Source organism: Equus quagga, chromosome 1 (genome assembly GCF_021613505.1).
Source record: "Equus quagga isolate Etosha38 chromosome 1, UCLA_HA_Equagga_1.0, whole genome shotgun sequence".
NCBI lineage: Eukaryota > Metazoa > Chordata > Mammalia > Perissodactyla > Equidae > Equus > Equus quagga.
Window position 1 is genome coordinate 99,823,256 of NC_060267.1, and position 20,598 is coordinate 99,843,853.

Below are 20,598 nucleotides of genomic sequence, written 5' to 3' on the forward strand. Positions count from 1 at the left end.
CCGGGCTCCTACCCCTGGCATCAGTACCAGGGAGAAAATGAGTGTTCCGCACAGCCGGCTTTGTAGGTGTGGCTGCTTCCAATCTAATGGTCAAAATTGTCTTTAGTTTAACAATTTGCCAGGGCAGATTTTGAGAAATATGTTACGCATTTCTCTGCTTTGCTGAGCAGAAACCTCTGATTGTGATTTCGCCTCATCTCTGCTGCAGTGGATCTTAGTGGAACATTCGTTCATTTCGTGAATGTTTCTTTCAACCTTTCTGTTTCTGTTCCTGATTTACAAATTGTCGGTGCAGAAGTCCTCCTGGTGCAGTAGTCAGTGTGATAGTCTAGAAACAGATAAGATCGGGTACTCCTTTGTCTAAACTCCTCAGTGACTTCTGGCCTGCCCTCACCCCCCTGCTGCAGCCCGACTGCCTCTTTGTTTCTTTCTCACACTTGTCAGACCTCTTCCAGTCTCGGGGCCTTTGCACGTCCCACTTTCCCCATTTAGAACCATCCTTTTCTGGACCTTCTTACAACTTCTTGTGATCAGGTCTTAGCTCAGACATCACCTCTGCAGAGGAGTTCCCTGACCACCCATCCAAAAAAGCCAAATCCTGCCCTCACCTCAGGCCTTCTCTGCAGCATGTTCTATATAATAGACGTGTTATGTAATTATAATAGTTATATATATTTACACACATAAAATGTTATACATCGATCTTATTTATATTAATATAAATTTAGTTAATATTAATGTTATTTGTAATTTTCTTCTTGTTGTTTCTGGATATTAAGCTCTTTGAAAACGGGCCTCACTCTCTTCCTACCCCTAGAGCAGTGCCTGGCACACAGTAGGCCCTGGGACTATGTGCTGACGAATGAAGAGCAGCCCTGGCCTGGAGAAGCTCTCAGGCAGGCGGGTGCAGGATGGGCAGTGTTGGCACCGCAGGCTGTGTGTGACTCAGAGGGGCTGAGGTGACCCCAGGGGAAAGGGACAAATCCTGGGCCGACTTTCCAGAGCAGTGGTGTTTGGCGTGGGCTTTCAAGCACAGGTAGACATAGTTTGGTAGGTTGAGGAACTGGGAGGCCATTCTGCATGGGGTGGCAGGCCTGTACAGAGGGCTTGAGACAGGAAAGTGCCAGAATGGAGCTTGGGGTGGAGCAGGGACTAGAAAGATGGAAGAAACTAAGGTAGTGTAGGATTTGGTTGCTGTGACCACTGCCCGCATCCTGGACTATGGTCTTGGACCTGGGCCTCGTGGAGCCTACTCTGTCTAGGGTGAGTCTGACCAGCCCCACGGCTCCCCTCGGCTGGCACACCAGGTGCCGGGTGAGTGCTGGCGGCCCTGGGACAGGGCTTTCTCCAGCTGGAGCCCCTCCCCCCAGGCTCAGGTCACATTGATTTCATAAGCTTTCTCTCTTGCTCCCGACCAGGTGGTGAAGAAGGTCAAGTCCATGCAGATGTTCCACATGCCTGTCACTTCAGCCATGCAGGGAGACCGGCTGGGCATCTGTGTCACTCAGTTTGACCCCAAGCTGCTGGAGCGTGGCCTGGTGTGTGCCCCTGAGTCCCTGCACACTGTCCACGCTGCTCTCATCTCCGTGGAGAAGATCCCGTATTTCCGGGGGTCCCTGCAGACCAAGGCCAAGTTCCACATCACGGTGGGCCACGAGACAGTCATGGGCCGGTTGATGTTCTTCAGCCCCACGCCCGACAGCTTTGACCATGAGCCTGTGCTGGACTCCTTTGACTTCTCTCGAGAGTACCTCTTCCAGGAGCAGTACCTATGCAAGGATTTGGCGCCGGCAGTGACAGACAGTGGTGAGGCCGACAAGAAGGCGGGCCAGGCCATAGAAGGCCGCTGCCCCCGGCAGCAGTGGGCCCTGGTGGAGTTTGAAAAGCCTGTCACTTGCCCTCGGCTGTGCCTGGTGATCGGCTCCAGGCTAGATGCGGACATTCACGCGAACACGTGCCGGCTGGCCTTCCACGGTGTGCTGCTCCATGGGCTGGAGGACAGGAACTATGCCGAGAGCTCCCTCCCACAGCTGAGAGTATACAAGCTGAAGCAGAAGCATGGCCTCGTGGAGCGGGTAAGAGCCCCTGCTCGTCACCCTCTCTTGTCAGGCTCAGGGACCGGGGTGGACACAGCTTGGCATCTGTGATGAGAACCAGGAGGACCTCAGAGACATTCTGGTCCCAACTTCTTAGTTTTTAGACAAGGAAACTGAGGCCCAGAGTGGTTGAGTGGCCTAAGTTCTCTCAGCCCGTCAGTCAGAGAGCCAGGGCCTAAACTAGGCATGGGAGCCCCACTGCACCCATGCTGGCCCTGCTGCCCCTGCCCTGCACGTGCTTAGGTGGTGGAGGCAGCCTGTGTAGTGCAGGGCAGGCCGGCCTCCCACAAGCCCATTTCACACAGTAGCATTGCACCTGCACCAGGAGCCAGCCACGTCAGTGACCTCCCTGAGCTTTGGATGCGAGGCTGGGCCCTGCTCTGCCACCCTGATGGCAAGGCTCTGGCTCTCATGCCCTCACTGGGGACTGAGCCTCCATCAGGTAGGGTGGCTGTTGTGTCTGCCCCAAGCCAGTCATATAGAGGCAGGGAGCAGGGCTGGTCAGTGTAGGCCAGACCAGGCCAAGTCTGTCCCCAGCCTGCAGGGTTGGGGAGTGGGGACTGATGATAGCAGGGGATGCCAGAAAGCAAGAGGTGGGAAGGTACAGGAAGATGGCACTGGGGCAGGGTCCAGGCTGCTGGCTTTCTGGGATGCCTGAAGTTTGTTGGCACTGCACATGGGTCTTGAGAATGTGGGTGAGCCAGTCTAGTTTACAGGCCTGTCATTAGGGTGGACAGAGGTGGTGGCCTGGGAGCCTACCAGGATCCTGAAGTCCTGGAATCACCTTCTCCCATTGGGTAGGCCCGCCCCCCATCCTTCCCCGACACCCCCATCATGTGTCGCTATAGCCCTAAGTGGGAATCCATGCCTGCTGGGCCCCGAATGAATGGGCGGACAAACATCCTGACCTTACTGTCCCAGTGACTGGCTCCCTGGGTGTAGCCCCTGTGAGTCAGAGATAGCTGTGGGTGGTCCTGGGACTTAACTGGGCTTCAGCTGACTCTGAACGCTGCAGTGCTGAGACCCCAGGGACTCAGGTTTTTAGCAGGGTCTGCCCTGAAGCTTGGGCAGGCCCTCTGGTCCTGTTCTTCACTCAGCAGAATGAGGGTTACCCCTCCCAGTCCAGCCCTGCCTGAGTCAGCACAGGCTCCAGTGTGATGTCTGAACCTGAGCGGGTGAGCCAGTGAGCGAGTGAGTGGCACTCAGGAGCAGGTCTCCAGGGCCTTGGGCTTTACATGGTGTCAGGTTTCCATTACCCACCCTCCTCCCCGTCTTTTTTTTTTGGTGGGGGGGGAATATTGGCCCTGAGCCAGCATCTGTGCCCACCTTCCTCTATTTTATATGTGGGACGCCTGCCACAGCATGGCTTGATAAATGGTCTGTAGGTCCGCACCCGGGATCCAAAGCTGCAGACCCCGGGCTGCCGAAGCAGAGTGCACGAACTTTTTTTTTTTGTTTGTTTTGGAAAATATAGCTATTTTTCACAAAATATGTTACTTATAGTAACATGTAATAGGTATATTGTTATTTTTTTTTCTCTTTTTTTTTTTTGATTAATGTTATGATCGATTACAACCTTGTGAGATTTCAGTTGTACATTTTTGTTAGTCATGTTGTGGGTACACCACTTCCCCCTCCGTACCCTCCCCCCAGCCCCCCTTTTCCCTGGTAACCACCAATCAGATCTCCTTGTCAATATACTAATTTCCACCTATGAGTGGAGTCATATAGAGTTCGTCTTTCTCTGACTGACTTATTTCGCTTAACATAATGCCCTCGAGGTCCATCCACGTTGTTGTGAATGGGCCAATTTCGTCTTTTTTTATGGCTGAGTAGTATTCCATTGTGTATATATACCACATCTTCTTTATGCAATCATCAGTTTCTGGGCATGTAGGCTGGTTCCATGTCTTGGCTATTGTAAATAATGCTGCGATGAACATAGGGGTGCAACGGACTCTTGAGATATCTGATATCAGGTTCTTAGGATAGATACCCAGTAATGGGATGGCTGGGTCATAGGGTATTTCTATTTTTAACTTTTTGAGAAATCTCCATACTGTTTTCCATAGTGGCTGTACCAGTTTGCATTCCCACCAACAGTGTATGAGGGTTCCTCTTTCTCCACAACCTCTCCAACATTTGTCGTTCTTGGTTTTGGATGTTTTTGCCAATCTAACGGGGGTAAGGTGATATCTTAGTGTAGTTTTGATTTGCATTTCCCTGATGATTAGCGATGATGAACATCTTTTCATGTGTCTATTGGCCATATTCATATCTTCTTTTGAGAAATGGCAGAGTGCACGAACTTAACCACAATGACAGTGGGCTGGTGCCCCCTCCCTGTCTTGCTCACGTCTCCCAGATCCCCAGGTTTTCTTCTCTGGAATGCTCTGTCATTGTAGATGCCTCATTTTTCCTCCTCCTTGTCTTAGGATTCTTCCTTAGTGCTCAGGCCCTGGCCCCTTCCTCTCCCAGACCCCCCTCCTGTGGAGAAAGGAGAAGAAGCCCCTCCCTTACTCACTCACAGGTCCGGAACTCAGGATCCTTAGCTCCATGAATTCAGGCCTCCCACTTCGAGGCATAGCCAGCTCAGCCGGGCCAAGCTGGGACACCCTGCATTTCTGCCACGTGTGGCCCCTGGGCTGGGTCTGCATCCCACCTCTGCTGTTCACAGAAGGGACTGTCCCTCTGTGAATGCTGGTTTCCTCATTTGCAGACCAGTGGTATATACCTAAGCTCCCAGGGTCACTGGGAGGCATCGAGTGCAGACCTGTTCAAAGTGTACAGGCCTGTTCAGGGGCTCCATCAGCCTTAGGCCAGCCCTGAGATGCTGATTGAAGATGAAGGTGATAAAGTGCGTGTTGCTTGCTTGTCTAGCTTGATTTGTTAGCAGTATCATGGAGCATAATTATTCGACAGTGAAATCTGTGTCACAGAGTAATGTCTTACTTGCTGTGTTCCTGGATCTCATTGCCCCATGCAGGCCTGGTGAGGGTGCAGCAGTCATCTCCTTCAAGAACGGGGAGTCTGCGTTTGTGAGGAGCAAGTAAACATACTGCCAAAATCACTCATGCCTCCTAAGCAATGGGGAGGGGGCCAGGAGACGTGCTGACCCAGGCCCTGCCTCCACTTTGGGGCATCCCCGGGGCTACCAGCCTTCTCCTGTTCAGTCCAGGGAGGCTGGAAGTGGAGGCATAAAAGCCCAGGCTTCCAGTCAACAAATCCCATGTTGACACCCCAAGCAGATGCAACTCCCTGCAAGCAGGGCCTGCTTCAGGGGCGAGGGGTGGGTGCTGCGGGTGTGTGTGGAGGGTCCTGTGAGGGAGACTCCTACAAGGAAGGAAAGGGCGTGGCTGCCCAGGCCCCCCAGTCCCCTAAGGCTCTAGCTGAATGCTGGGTGCGGGCTGTCGGCTGGGGGCCCTGTACTGAGGTTCCCTTCTGGGCTCAGGGGCAGGAAGGAGCCTGCCTCCTGCCTCCGTCTACCTCTTCCCTACTCTGTTCAGCTCCGACTGTATGCTGTTTCTAACTGCATATATTATTTTGAGTCCTTACAAAAACCTGAGGAGGAGGTTGTTACTTTTCCTATGTACTTTAAAAAAAAAATTAAATAGATCACTTGCTTCCTCCTAAAATTATGTGTAAATATTTCGGAGAAGTAATGTATGCATAGGGTAAAAAATAATTCAAACAAGACAAAAGTTACACAGTGAAAGCTAGTTTCCTTCCCACTCTGAACCCAGGCCACAGGATGGCAGAGTCAGGATTTGACCCTAGGACTGACTGGCCTCTGAACCCTTGTCTTTGCACCGTGTCGGGCAGATTCTTGCCCAGTGAGTTGAGAGACTGCGTGTGCTCCTGAGAAGCTGGAGTCTCCTTGGTGGGAGACTTTCCTTCCTGGTTGGTAAGCATTGAACTTGGGGACCACACGGATTGGGCTCAAGCCCTGGCTGTGCCATGTGATAACTGTGTGTCTTGGGCAACATTGTACCTCAACATCCTCATTCATCTGAGGGGCAAATAATGTTGACTTCATAGGGATGTTCTGGAAGAGCCACTGTAGCATATGGCTTCGTATATGAGAGTCAACTCCAGCTCAGGTGCAGCAGGAGGATTTCCTAGTGCACTTGTGAGTACAAGTTTGGGCTGGCTCCCAGGGGCAGCCCTGTTTGCTGTGAGCAGGACTCAGAGTGCCCAGAGATTGTCAGCTTGCTAGGTTGGCCCTGGTCTGGGTCATGTGGCAGACTGGTAAAACGCCCAGGTCCCAGCCTCACCGCCTCCTAGTGTGGACGCGGGGGTGGGCCGTGAGACTTCCCTGTGCCTGGGGATTGTGGCAGTGCCGCATCATGGAGTGGGTGAAGGCGAGATGAGGGGGACATGTAAGGTTTGGAGATCAGTGCTTGGCCCCTACTCTGTGCTTGCTCTGTTTATTATTATTAATGTTCAAGCTATTAGAGTCAGAATAATAGGTTCTGGAGCTTGGGGCCAGAATGATATTCCACTCTTTCCCCAGGACTTCATTTTCCTCTCCCTCTCCACCTCCACCCCAGTCCTGTTGGGTGCCACCCAGGGCTGGTGAAAGTGGTATGTTTGGGGAGGTGGCTAAGAGTCAGGCTGACCCATAGGTGTGGTTGTCCAGGGCAAGGAGTGCCCTGTGCTGACCTTTCCCCAGTCGTGCTTGGCTGCCTCCAAAAATTCCTGGACACGTTGCAGCTACCACTCAACTTCCTGGGCATGACTCTATTCAAAGAAGTTTCCAGGAGGCCAGAGTGTCTTAAAACAATCTAATCTGGGCAGAAAATTCACCACAGTGGGGAACCAGCTCCAGCTGTCACTCTGTGATGCTGGGCAAGCTCATTGTGTCTGCTCTGCAAGCACAGTCAGCTTTCTGGGGGCTCAGCTTGGGCCTCCAAGATGTGCTCAAGTCAGAGAGAAGGAAGGCCCAGCCCTCTGAAAATACGTGTTGAATGGACTCTTCCCACCTGGGAGGGCTTTGAGTATATAGGCCTTCCCAGTCTGTTGCCTGAAAGGTGTTATTATTCATGTGTTCAGATATTTACTGAGCTTGTGTGTGTGCCAGGCACTGGGGATGCAACGAGACGGACAAAAATTCTTGTCCTCACAGGGGAGACTGACAAGGAACAGTAAATTAGGTACTTTCAGGTTGTAGTAACTTCTAGAAAGAAAATAACAGAGTGAGGAAAATACAAAATGTTGAGGATGGTGTGTGGCACATAGAAGAAGCCAGCTGCACCCCTCCCCAGCTCTCCTCTTACTTCCTGTGCTCTGCGTCACTCATTCCCACTGGAGGAAGGTCAGGCACCCTCGCAGATGTGGCTTCACTCATTGGTGTCACCTAGAGCTACTGTGGCCTGTGGGCCACATCCAAGGAACTGGTCTTGCCCCAAATCTAGTCATCTTAAACAAGCTTGTTTTCTCTGGATACTTTTTTTCAGCCGCTTCAATCAAACATGATTTAATTCACATACCATTGGTGAGTGGCTTTCCTCGCTTAGCTAATAAATGAGCCACTCAGAATCTCACTTTGGTTGCAGCCTCATTCTCTTTTTCTATTTTTGTGAAGAAATTCTGCTGTGAGGAGATACACTGTTTTAAATTTTCTCATTTTTCTGACCATTGTTTTTCTGTGAGCTGGGAGTATTGTGATGAAAGTCCCGGTTATAAACTTGTACACACCAAACATATCAAAACAGAACATTCAGCAGTAGTCATTCAAAAAATACTTCTATAACAACTACTCTGTGCCATTTTCAGGCTGGGGATATAATAGTGAATAAGAAAGACAGAGCCCTGTCCTCGGGGGACTTAGATTCCAGTTGTACCTGTGGCCACAGAGAAAACCCTGAGAGTTTTTTTTTTTTTTAGATTTTTATTTTTCCTTCTTCTCCCCAAAGATCCCCAATACATAGTTGTATATTTTATTTTAGTTGTGGGTCCTTCTAGTTGTGGCATGTAGGATGCCGCCTCAACATGGCCTGATGAGTGGTGCCATGTCCGCGCCCAGGATCCGAACTAGCGAAACCCTGGACTGCTGCAGCAGAGTGCACGAACTTAACCACTCGGGCATGGGGCTGGCCCCCTGAGAGATTTTTAAAAGTAGAAATCATGAACCATTGAAAGTAGAAATGAAGAATTTATATACATATATGGATATAGATATATATGTAGTGTGTGTTCATTCATTCTTTCATGTGTTTTCTGCTTGGAAATAGCAAGCAGTAAATTGCTGTTCATTTGGTTAAGGCTGTTTCTCATACTGTTGTATAATGTTGAATCCCTTAGTAATAACTTTTCTCTCTTTTTCAGTTTTCTTGTGGTCTTTTGATTACATCACAGAGAAAACCTTAGATTACTTTAAAGGTGACTTTCTGAAAAAATTTATTTTATTGAGGTCAGATTGGCTTATAATATTATATAAATTTCGGGTATACATTATTATATTTCAGGTTCTGTATGGACTGCATTGAATTCACCACCAATAGCCTAGTTTTTATCCGTCACTGTACACATGTGCCTCTTTACCCCTTTCACTCTCTCCCAACGCCCTTCCCCTCTGGTAACCACCAATCTGTTATCCTTATCTATGTGTGTGTGTGTGTGTTTATCTTCCACATATGAGTGAAATCATCTGGTATTTGTCTTTCTCTGTCTGGCATGTTTCGCTTAGCTTAATGCCGGAAAGTCCGTCCGTGTTGTTGCACACGGCACAGTTTCGTCTTTTTTTGATGACTGAGTAGTATTCTAGTGTGTGTGTATCTAGACCACATCTTCTTTATCCATTCGTCCCTTGATGGGCACTGGGCTGCTTCCAAGTCTTGGCTATTGTGAACAATGCTGCAGTGAACAGAGGGGTGCGTGTATCTTTTCGAATTAGTGATTTCGTGTTCTTTGAATAAACACCGAGAAGTAAGGTGGCTAGATCATGTGGTATGTCTATTTTTAATTTGTTGAGAAATCTCCATACCGTTTTCCACAGTTGCTACACCAGTTTGCATTCCCACCAACAGTGTATAAGGGTTCCCTTTTCTACATATCTTCTCCAACACTTGTTATCTCTTGTCTTGTTAATTATAGCCATTCTGATGCATGTGAGGTGGTATCTTCATTGTAGTTTTGATTTGCATTTCTCTAATAATTAGTGATGTTGAACATCTTTTCATGTGCCTGTTGGCCACCTGTATATCTTCTTTGGGAAAATGTCTGTTCGTATCCTCTGTCCATTTTTTGATCCAGTTGTTCATTTTTTTGTTGTAGAGTTGTATGTGTTCTGTGTATATTTTTGAAATTAACATCTTGTCAGATACATGATTTGCAGATATTTTCTCCCAGTTGGTGGCTTGTCTTTTCGTTCTGTTGATGGTTTCCTTTGCTGTGAAGGAGCTTTTTAATCTGATGTCGTCCCAGTTGTTTATGTTTTCTTTTGTTTCCCCTGCCTGAGTAGACATGGTATTCAAAAAGATAATGCTAAGACCAATGTCAAAGAGCATACTACCTGTGTTTTCTTCTAGGATTTTTATGGTGTCGGGTCTTACATTTAAGTCTTTAATCCATTTTGAGTTAATTTTTGTGTATGATATAAGAAGATCGTCTGCTTTCCTCTTTTGCACATGGCTGTCCAGTTTTCCCAACAGCATTTACTGAAGAGACTTTCCTTTCTCCATTGTATGTTCTTGGCTCCTTTGTCGAAGATTAGCTGTCCGTAGATGTGTGGTTTTATTTCTGGGCTTTCAGTTCTGTTCCATGGATCTGTGTGCCTGTTTTTCTGCCAGTACCATGCTGTTTTGATTACTATAGCTTTGTAGTACATTTTGAATTCAGGGAGTGTGATACCTCCAACGTTGTTCTTTTTTCTCAGGATTGCTTTGGCTGTTCGGGGATTTTGTTGTTCCACATAAATTTTAAGATTCTTTGTTCTATTTCTGTGAAGAATGTTATTAGAAGTGCATTGAATCTGTAGATTGCCTTAGGTAATATGAACACTTTAATTGTGTTTATTCTTCTGACCCATGAGCACAGAATACCTTTCCATTTCTTTATGTCTTCTTCAGTTTCTTTCAGTAATGTCTTATGCTTTTCAGTGTATAAGTCTTTCACCTCCTTGGTTAAATTTGTTCCTAGGCATTTTATTCTTTTTGTTGAAATTGTAAATGAGATTGTATTCTTGATTTCTCTTTCTGCTACTTCATTATTAGTGTATAGAAGTGAAACTGATTTTTGTATGTTGATTTTGTACCCTGCAACTTTACTGTGTTCGTTAGTTATCTCTAATAGTTTCTCTTTTATTTTTTGTGAGGAGATTGGCCCTGAGCTAAAATCTGTTGCCAATCTTCCCCTTTTTGCTTGAGGAAGATTAGCCCTGAGCTAACATCTGTGCCAATCCTCCTTACTTTATGTGAGACACTACCACAGCGTGGCCTGACAAGCAGTGTGAGGTCCACACCCGGGATCCAAACCTGCACACCGCAGGCAGCCGAAGTGGAGCGTGCAAACTTAACCAGTATACCACTGGGCCACCCCGGCTAATAGTTTTTTGGTGGATTCTTTAGGGTTTTCTATATATGGAATCGTGTCGTCCACAAAAGGTAACAGTTTTACTTCTTCCTTTCCAATTTGGCTGCCTTTTATTTCTTATTCTTACTCAATTGCTCTGGCTAGGACTTCCAATACTACTGAATAAGAGTAGGGAGAGTGGGCATCTTTGTCTGGTTCCTGGTCTCAGAGGAACAGGAAACTGTTCCTGAAAAACTGAAAAGCTTTTAGTTTTTCCCCATTGAGTATGATGTTGGCTGTGGGTTTGTCATATATGGCTTTTATGATGTTGAGGTGCTTTTTTCAAGGTGCCTTTGACACTCCTGTTACCTGCTAATCTGCATTTTGAATAACTAGAAAATAGGGCCAAAATTCAAATCCATTCAATAGAAACACTATGTAACTGGGATTTGATTCGTTTTTTCATTGTATTTACTTTTACCATTAGCATCTGTTGTTTACGGCAGGTGACTCTTGTTTTCTCTTTAGGGTACCATGTGAAGTTTCCCTTTCAAGCATATGTACTTAAAGAAAAGTATTAGGGGGCTGGCCCCATGGCCGAGTGGTTAAGTTTGCGTGCTCCGCTTTGGCAGCCCAGGGTTTCAGCAATTCGAATCCTGGGCGTGGACATGGCACCGCTCATCAAGCTGTGCTGAGGCGGCATCCCACATAGTACAATTAGAAGGACCCACAACTAAAAATACACAACTAGGTACCAGGGGGCTTTGGGAGAAAAAGGAAAAAATTAAAAATTGAAAAAAAAAAGAAAAGTATTAGGTAAATAATAGTACAAGCATGCAAAGATCTTTAGTACAAAATGATACAATAGTACATTGTATACAAAAATAGTACAAAAATGATGAGGGGTGAAGGGTGTGTCAGAATTGAGGCTGGAAACCACTGGGCCACATCCCTGGAGGTCCCTCCATCTTAGTTACTTTCCGATTCAGACCAGTCGCCCCTCTCTTACTGAGCTGAGAGCAGAGCCTCACAGAAAACAGATCTTCCTAGTGGAGGACAGACCCATGCCTACGTCAGAGGGACACTCAGAGGGCTGCAGGGACCAGGAGAGGAGCAAGGAGCTCTGCTGAGGTGGGAGGAGGTGTCTGGGCAGGGAAAAGCACAAAGAGCTGGTGACCTTTGAGCCGTGCCTTGTCACTGGTCAGAGGTTGGGGGTGGGGCAGAAAAGGGGAAGCAGAGGAGGGGCGTCCTAGGTGCAGGCACTATTTCTGCGTTTGGGAACGGGCTCTCAGCCCCAGGCAACCGAGAGCTGGAGCGCAAGGGAAGGGAGCTCCAAGAGGCAGGTGGGGCCAACCACTGAAGCCAGCCCCTTTATCCTCTAGCAGGGAAATGGTACAGGTTAGGGGCTGGAGGAGGCTGGGGCTCCATTCAACTTGTGCTGGAGAAATCCTCTGAGCAGGGCCAGCCGGAGCAGCCTACGGAGAGGATGTCCACCCAAGGTCCTCAGCCTCATCCCCATCATGTAGACTTCTGCATTCCTAGTCTCATCCTGAGCCCTGGGCACCCTCCATTGAGTTGAGTGGTCTGGCTGCCGCTAAAGTCACTTACTCTGTGGAGCCCTGTTTCCTCAGTTGTAATGATCGCATGCAAAGAGGTGGAGCAGATGAGAGCTCAGTGCCCAGGACAGTAAATGTCCTGCACCGCCTGCTGTGCTCCGTTTCATATCTCCAACTCTTGTCACATCCCAAGGGGTCCTCTCGCTTCCTCATCCACCTCCCTCCCTGCCCTGGCATTGTACATGGCTCCACTCAAATCATTTTCTAGAAAACAAAGGTGTCCTGCCAACTGTCACTCAAAAACCTCTTTAGGCCCACCTCACTGCCAGGATAAAGACAATACTCACACCTTAGTGTACCGTGGCTGGCTCACTACTAATTGTGAAGTCGAGTCCCAAGGCGTGGCAGGCCAGGGATGCAGGCAGACAGGGCTGAGCAGCCGCCACCCTGATACCCACCTGACCCAGAGGAGCGGGCAAGCATGGCAGCATTTTCAGGCTGAGGCCTTGGGAAGCCCAGGGTGCACAGGGCTCCAGCCAGCCTGCCAGGACCTCAGGGCCTGCTGGGTGGACCCCCTGCAGTTACAGGGATTTGGGGGGGTTTCTTCCCCAGTTTCCTTGCTGGAAAAATGGGGGCCATCCCCCATTTCATAGGGTGGCATAAGGAGGAGAGATGAATACATATGAAGTGCTGAGTGCCCTGCCTGGCACAGAGTAGACCCTTGTTTAACCGTGGCTGTCATCATTTCTGTTTACTTGGACTTTCCTCGTGGCACAGTTGCCTGGGTTTCCAGCTGGGGTGGTGGCAAGAAGCTGGCACCCCTTTCTTTCCCATGGTGGGGTCAGTCCAGGCGTGCTGACCATCTAGGTCTGGCACCTGCTGGCGCCGGACGGGGAAGGCCTTGGGCTGGGCCACAAGAGCCTGGGGCATCGGCCCAATCAAGTGTAAACATGCAGACGCCACCAGCAACGCTGGCCACCTTTGAAGTCTGAAGCGGCACTGCTTCCAGGCTCCTGGCTCGCCCCGCTCCACTGCTGATGGCTTGTTAAATGTGCCCAGGGCGCCATGGATTGTGTTGGCTGGGGATGCGGGCCAGCTAGCAACTGCCTCTGGCGAGCATGGGCTGCTCACCTTCCCTCCTGAGCAGGAGCTGTCCGACAGGCTTTGTGGGCTCAGATGGCCAACTTCAGCATCCCAGCCCCTGGAAGAAGCAGCACTGTGGTCCAGCTCTGCCGCCCCTCACTCCCCAGTTCAGCTTCCAGGCCACTCAAGAAAACAGAGGTTCCTGCTGAAGCCGAGGCCAAGCAGACCCTCTCCTTAGAGAGAAGATCGGGTGGCTGCCCTAGTGTTGTGGCCCCGGCCCAAACCCTCGGCCTCTCTCCTCCCTTCCAAATGTCAGCATCTGATAGCTGAGAGTCTCACTTGGCTGCTGAAGTGCCTTTTAGGCTCTCTTTGAAGATTGCTCTCTTGTTCATATGTAGACACAGAGTCAAAGCAGCTTGGCGTGGTGGGGAGCTGGCTCTGGAGCCCGAGGTACTGAGCAAGCACTGGCTCTGCTTGCCTGTGGGCAAGTTCCTCTCCCCAACCCCCCCAGAACCTGTTTCTTTAGAGGAGCTGTGGCAGGGAGTTGATGAGACCACATGTGCGAAGGGCCAGGTGTGGGGCCTGGTGTGTAGTAAGCGCTCAGTCAAACATTAGTCTCCTTATTCTCTATGAGAGTGTGGCTGCTTTGGGAGTGGTGCCTTGGTACCTCCTTATCAGCCCCCAACAGGAGCTTTACCTCCATCGGTGCCTGGTGATGGAGAACAGAAGTGAGGAGAGAGGCTTGGGTGGGGTCAAGGGTTGTGGGAGGGCAGGGCTTGTCGCTGATGGACAAGACACCTGCTCAGTATTGGGCAGGCCTAGTTCTGAGGAAAACTGCCCTGGCTAGCCTGAGAGCTGATCCTGGGCAGAGGTGGGCACATTCCTCCCTGGCAGGTGCCCTCTCTGAGGCCCAGATCCTGACTCGCCCTAGGCCTTCTCGCCCTGGGCCTCTGGAATCCCCTTGGCAAAATGAAATGAGTTGAAGGCTAATTTCCTTTCTTGGGTTTACACCAAGGGATTATGGTGAGGTTGATCATTGCTCACAGCACACTTTCACATCAGAAATCTCCTCTCTCCCTCACAACAGCCGTGGAGATTGATGCATAGGAGAGAACACTGGGACCCAGAGAATGACTTGGCCTGCCCAGGGTCCCTTCGTGGCCCTGCGCTGGTGGGGAGGGAAAGGCTTTGTCTTGGCAAAATGTTTCTTATGCCAAACAAGGATGAATGATACCAAAACATCATCATCGTACTAGGGACTTGAGGAGGTTGTCAGTCCTGGTGGCTTTCAAGTGTCCTGGAAGAGTTAACACCCCATTTCCGGGGCCTCATATATGGTCCAGGCAGCTTCTGAGTTCTTCCCTGTGGATCCCTTCCCCGGCTCCTGTCCTCAGAGAGGACTTTCGTTGGTGGGGGGAGGGGGGATGGGGCAGGGGGGCGGTGGGTGAGAGGGAGAGAACCAGAGGCTGAGTGCCGCCCCAGCATGTGGTCTGCACTGAGTGTGTGTTAGTGTCCGTGCTTTTCTTCAGCAGATTAGATAACTCTCTATAGCTTGTGTTTTCTGGGTGTGTTGGAAGATCCCCTGCCCCAAATGGTGCTTCCGTTCTCCGCTTCGGCTTCTCCCACAGTTTGGCATTCTAATCGAGATTCTTTCCTCTGGACAGTCATCTTGCTACTAAGTCTTAGGTGTTCTTGCCAACACCAACACCCTTAATCTTAGCAAGAGCCTTTTTCAGACGAAGACACAGGTTCAGAGAAGTCGCTTGCCCAAGGTCACAGAGCTGGACGAGGCAGAGTCAGGACTCACACCTTCCTAGCCTTTCCTCTCGTCTGAGTCCTCCTCTGGTAGACGGAGCCGCTCAGGACTCCATGTCACAGCTGGCTGCCCCTCTTTCCTTGGTGCCACTTCTCCAGTTTGAATTAGAATAATTGCTTCAGAACTTGGGCAGTTCCCAAGCTTCATCATGGGAGCCGAGTCTTGAGAGAGACACACACATGTAATGACATAATTATGTGCACTGGCAGCCAAGTCCCCCCCTCAAAGGCTGGGGATGTTGGGGACTTGCCTGACATGTCAGCAAGGGCCTGGACTTCCGTGTGCAGCCAGGTTCTGCTCTTTGGGAACTCGCCCTCCAATAACTGAGGGCTAATAAACAAGTAAATTGTTCATGCAAACAGTGAAAATCCCCACTTAGAGCTGTTGTAACCGTGCTGGCCAGAGTTCAGCATTGTTCCTAAGGAGCAAGGCGTGCTGAGCAAATCCCACATGCATTGCCTTTGGTTTGACGTCACAGTGACTGATTTCAAAATGAAACCCTCCAACTATTCTCTGCAGGTCTTTCCTTGTTGGATGTGCTGGTGTCTGATCTCTGAAGTCTCTCTCCTTTGACTGGAAGAGTCTGTAACTCGGAGAAGAGCCCCACCATTGGGCACATGCACGCGTCTCGCAGAGATGGACAGGGTTCGGAAAGGGCATTTCCCACAGGCCCCTGCCTTCTGACACTCAGGACAGATGACAGTCTCTCGTCTTTCTGAAGCTCTCTAGGATGTGGGCCTCAGTGCCTCCTGCAGGCAGGGCCATCGTCCCTCTCTCTCACCAGACTTAATTACATGGGGTTTTGTGCAGTAGACTTTTGCCGAGTCCCCTCTCACCACCCACCCCTGGTAATTTCTGGAGGAGGTGTGTTCTGGGGGTACGGAAATGCGCTGAGGCCAGCTCCTGCCTGCCAGGACCTCCCTTCCACTTTGGGCCACTGGTAGCAGACAAGCTGCCACTGTACCAAGAGACCTACACACAGGCCTCGTCCCAGCCACTGACAGCGCAGCCCTCACAGCGGTTCTGAGCCAGCAGGGCGCTGTGGAGGAGTATGTGGTCCGTCAGCGGTGTCTGCTCACATCTGTGGGACGGCAGTCAGTGGGGCTGGAGGCGCAGCCCCTGCTTCTGTCGCCCTGCAGTTGTGCATGTGGTGCAGCTGGGGGAGTCCCGGGGGAGGGAGGACACCCTGCCCGGGGAGCACAGGACAGCAGAGGCCAGGCCAACAAGAGCTTCATGTTGTAGATGGGGAGCTGAGGCCCACAAAGGTTAGGCCGTGGGCTAGAGTCCCCAGGGTCACCGGATTGGGGCTTTGAGCCCAGAGAGTCTGGCTCCAGATCCTAGGCTCTGACCCACCATGCAAATAGGAGCTCACCGTTTCCCTCTGGAGTCTGCCCCTCTGGGCGGAACCTTCAAAGCTATGTTGAGCGACAGTGTTCAAGTCGGTTTTTAGCTGTCACTTCTAGCCCGGTGCCCCCAACTCCTTTCATCTTGCCTCACGCCTGGTTCCCATCTTCTTAGCCCTTTTCCTTAGTCTTCTCTTGTCTACAGTGTGCCACATTTTCCCAAATATCGCCTGTACTGGAACTGGTTACTCAGAATTCACCAGAAGAGTAACTTACCTCTTGGCCCCTATCCTCATGGATGAGAAAAGCTCCCCCTCCCTCCATCCTCATTTTGTAGGTGAGGAAAGTGAGGAGGCCCCAGGCACCAAGTGGTTTGCTTCACTTTCCTTTAATGTATTCTGTGTCTGGCAGCCTCTGCTGGAGGTTGGCCCTAGAGCAGGCCCACAGCACTTCACAGCGATGCGGCCCTTCCTCCCGGTGCATCGGTGTCCACTGGGCTGGCGTATCTTCCTTTGACAGCAAAGTACTCGGGCCCCATCGCAATTCCTGCATTATGTGGCCAGGCTCTGCTCATCTCCCCTCCCTACACTTGGGGGTCAGCTCTTCCAATGGCTTAGGGTTTTCGGGAGCTGGGACTGGCAGGGAGGAGGCTGCCCTGATGCCTTTGGACTGGACTTACAGGCCAACTTCAGTCCATTGGATCACGGCCTGACTTGGGAGCCCAAAGGGTGGAGGGTGCTGGGCTCCTTCAGTGCTGTGCCACCTCTGCCTCCCCGGCTCTCGTGCAGGGCGGGCAGAGCCTGGCTGCACCCAGGGCCTTGAGCAGAGCAGAGGCTGGACAGGTGTTGCCACACTCACCACTGTGTCCCTTTTCAAGTCGTTTGCACGGAGGCGCCATCCACTGCAGGGCTTTCCTGGAGGTTACTGATGACGTGGAGGCGCCTCGCCCAGGACGTTGCAGCTCCTCTACTGCAGGCTGGGCTAGCAGAAGCGGTGCGGAGGCCAGAGTCTGAGGGAGGCAGGTCTGCTGCCGGCTTCCCTCCCGCCTGACGGCCATCTCCAGAGCAACAGACCAGGCCTCATCCGCTTCCTAGATCTGCTCAGGCTGCCACGAAATGGCAGTGCAGACCGCCGACGGGCAGAGGGAAGCCAGCATCCCTGAGACCGCACCAGGTTCCTGGCAGTGTACTGAAGGCCGCCTCCACCCTCACTCTGCCTGACTCCACAAATGGAGCTGAAGACACAGAAGTTAGCGGGAGGGGACGTCGCACCCAGTCAGTGCTGTTCTGCCTTCTGGTCAAGCTATAAAACAAGTGAACAAGAGCGACAGAGATGCTCCCTTTGAACTTGAAATCCTTTCTAAAATGCAGCTCCAGCCCCAGTGAGATCCCAAGGCCAGTAAGCAAGAGAGAGCCTGCGGGCCCCTCCTCAGAGGGTCAAAAAAAGCCCATTCACTCCTCACCTTACCCCGGATGTTTAAAAAAATATTGTGGTAATGTAGGTCAGTGAACTGAACGGCACCACACACCAGCAGGATTACAGGGCCCCGCCAGCCTGCGCTGTCCCGCTCGCTCAGAGGAGAACATAAACAAGGAGTGCTAGAGCCCTCAGCTTCCTCAACCCCAGGCCTTTGTTTATGTAGCATTTAAACCAACTTTGGGGTCGTCGCTGTCGGCCATGAAAGCCCTGAAGCTTTTTGAAGTTCCCCTGAAGTTAATAGAATTAGTCTGCCCTCGTAGCAAGACCCTGGCTTGGGGGAAGATGGATCCTCTGCTGTCTCTGTGGCATTTAGCTTTTTAAGCTAATATTTTATAACCAAAAGAAAGCAGAAGGCAGAAGAGAAGAGGCAGTGAAAAGTCTTGCAAAAGGCCTTTTTGCTAATAGGTAGCACGCCTGCCACCCCAGGGCTCTGATCACTGTGAAGCCCGGCCACCAGGCCCATTGGAAGGCCCAGCAAGGGCCAGCTGTGTTGCAGCGTGAGAGACAACCAGCACTGGAGTATGAGAGAGAGAGAGAACTAGGCCTGGGGTGGGCTTGTTGGCTCCGCTTTAATGAAATGTACCCTCAAACACACATCCACTTGAGTGGTTGACTTCTACTCACAAGGAGCCGAGAGCCATCTTCTCTCACCCGTCTCTCCCTCCTGTTCCACGTCATGTGTGTTTTTACTGGGACCTGCCACGGGCCACGCAGACAGAACTCCCAGTCTGTCTGGTGGGAGAGATAGACAGGCCAACTGTCAGTGATGAGACAGAGCAGCCAGGCTCTTGGGACAGGAGGGCTCTGCAGTGTGGGGAGGCTGCCGGAAGGAGGGCGTGACCAAGCAGAGCCGGGGAGGAGTGAGTGGGGTCCTGTGGGGGGCAGAGTTGGGAAGGGCGTGGGAGGGTTGGAGAGGGGGAGGCATGACAAAGGGGCTTGAGGAAAATTGGGGGGTGATGGATATATTCGTTAGCTGGATTGTGGTGATGGTTTCCTGGGTATAACAGATATCTAAACTTACCAAATGATGTACCTTAAACACGTGCATGCTACTGTGTATCAGTCATGCCTCAGTGAAGCTGTTAGGAAACAAAAGCCCAGAGGCACGAGTGAGCACTGCAGACGAGCCAGCAGCCACAGTTGGGCAGTGCTCCACGATTGCTCAGGATCTGAGGAGCACAGAGGAAGTGCCTGTCTGTGTGCAGGGAGCGCAGCATAGAGGGGAAGGACGCACTTCTGCCTTCGTGGGCCTTGTGTCCTGGTAGGAGGAATAAACGAGTAACAGATGAAGCTGTGACATACCATCAATGAGCCATCTGTGCTGTGAAGACAGGTAGGACAAGGGCTTAGAGAAGAGCAGGGCCGGGGTGCAGGGTGGAAGGAGCTATGGCGGCCGGGGGACGCTACAGGCCCGCGGGCCTTGACTGGGGACGTCCCTGTCTCTGCCAGCACGCAGTCCACAGGCAGTAGGATGGAGGGAGAATGTAAACATTACGTGCCCCTGGATGTGCATGAGCCCCTTGAGGCAAGAGCTTTGATCTCTTCAGAGCCACCCGCCTGGCACATGGCAGGCTCTCAGAGAGCATTTGTAGAAAGACAGTAACAACATTACTGTGCGTTTGCTGAGCACTTTCTGTCTGAGAGAACACCTGCCTGTATGAGGCCACTTGGTCCAGTGGCGCCTTTTACAGGGTGGTTCTCCAAGAAGGTTGTAAGCTTCTGGTGCAAGGACTGGGCCTTTTTCATTGATTGGCCAGCTGTGATGCTGGGGGCAAGTCTTGTGTCTCAGCTGGCTCTGTCTCAAGCTAGCAATGGCCTGGGACCCAGTCCTGCCCCAAAGGGCCCAGCGTGTCCAGGCAGCCCCAGGCCTGCCTGCTTCTCCAACTTGGGGTGAGTCAGTCCCAGTCTTATTCATCTTTAACAGTTCAGCATGGGCTTTGCTAGGGCCCGGCCGACTTGGGTTTGAATTTCCTCTGCCCCTGACTCTGGGGACTGCACCCTCTCAGGTCTCATCTCCGAACTCAGCTCTGACCTCTCTGAGGTAGGAATGAAAACAAGGCACTTGAGGGCTGAGGCAGACCCCGCCAATGCCTGGATCAGCGTAGGCTGAGCTGCTTTGAGGCACTCTCTTTCTCCCGACAACAGGTGGCCTCTCAGCAACAAAACCTGAGCTCGGGACAGGAGAGGGGCACTGAGCACCTTCAGTCATGGGGAACATGGATAGGCTAGTCTAGAGCCGTTGGTTCAGTTCAGCTAAACGTCCTCGTCACCTGCTGTACCAGGCTGGGCTGCCAGATGTGCATAGGTGGGCCCTGCCCTCCCAGGCTTCTGACTAGGATGGGAATGGAGCTCCACACGCAGGCCATTCTAGTGGGTTTAGGGATGGGGGTCCTGGGAGCCGTGAAGCCTGGAAGAGCATTTGGAGCTGGTGCCATCCACTTGCCCTGACTCTCCATGTCTTGCAGGTCAGGGGAGCTGTCTCCATTCAGCTCACCCAGCAGCCTCGCTGGGCCCCCTGTGGTGGGAGCAGTGACACCCACAGACAGGGCAGAGCTGGGGAGGGAGGGCAGAGCCCACAGCATACAAGGGAAGCTCCTCCTGAAGGAAGAGGAGGAGTTCATGTGTGGGAACAAGATTTGTGAATTGTAAAGGGCTCTGCAAGTGGAAATGATTATTCTTATCATTATTTGTATCCGATTCATCCGTCACCCGGG

The 20,598-nt window shown here is 51.2% G+C and overlaps 1 protein-coding gene across 3 annotated transcripts in view; it reads left to right on the forward strand.

The window, feature by feature from the left end:
• Window positions 1-20,598, forward strand: part of EEFSEC (eukaryotic elongation factor, selenocysteine-tRNA specific) — a 259,452-nt gene that overhangs the window by 185,538 nt on the left and 53,316 nt on the right. For all 3 annotated transcript variants that reach the window (XM_046644462.1, XM_046644467.1, XM_046644476.1), the window contains exon 5: window positions 1,419-2,075. In XM_046644462.1, the coding sequence (XP_046500418.1) occupies window positions 1,419-2,075 (657 nt within the window). The remainder of the gene's footprint in view (window positions 1-1,418; window positions 2,076-20,598) is intronic.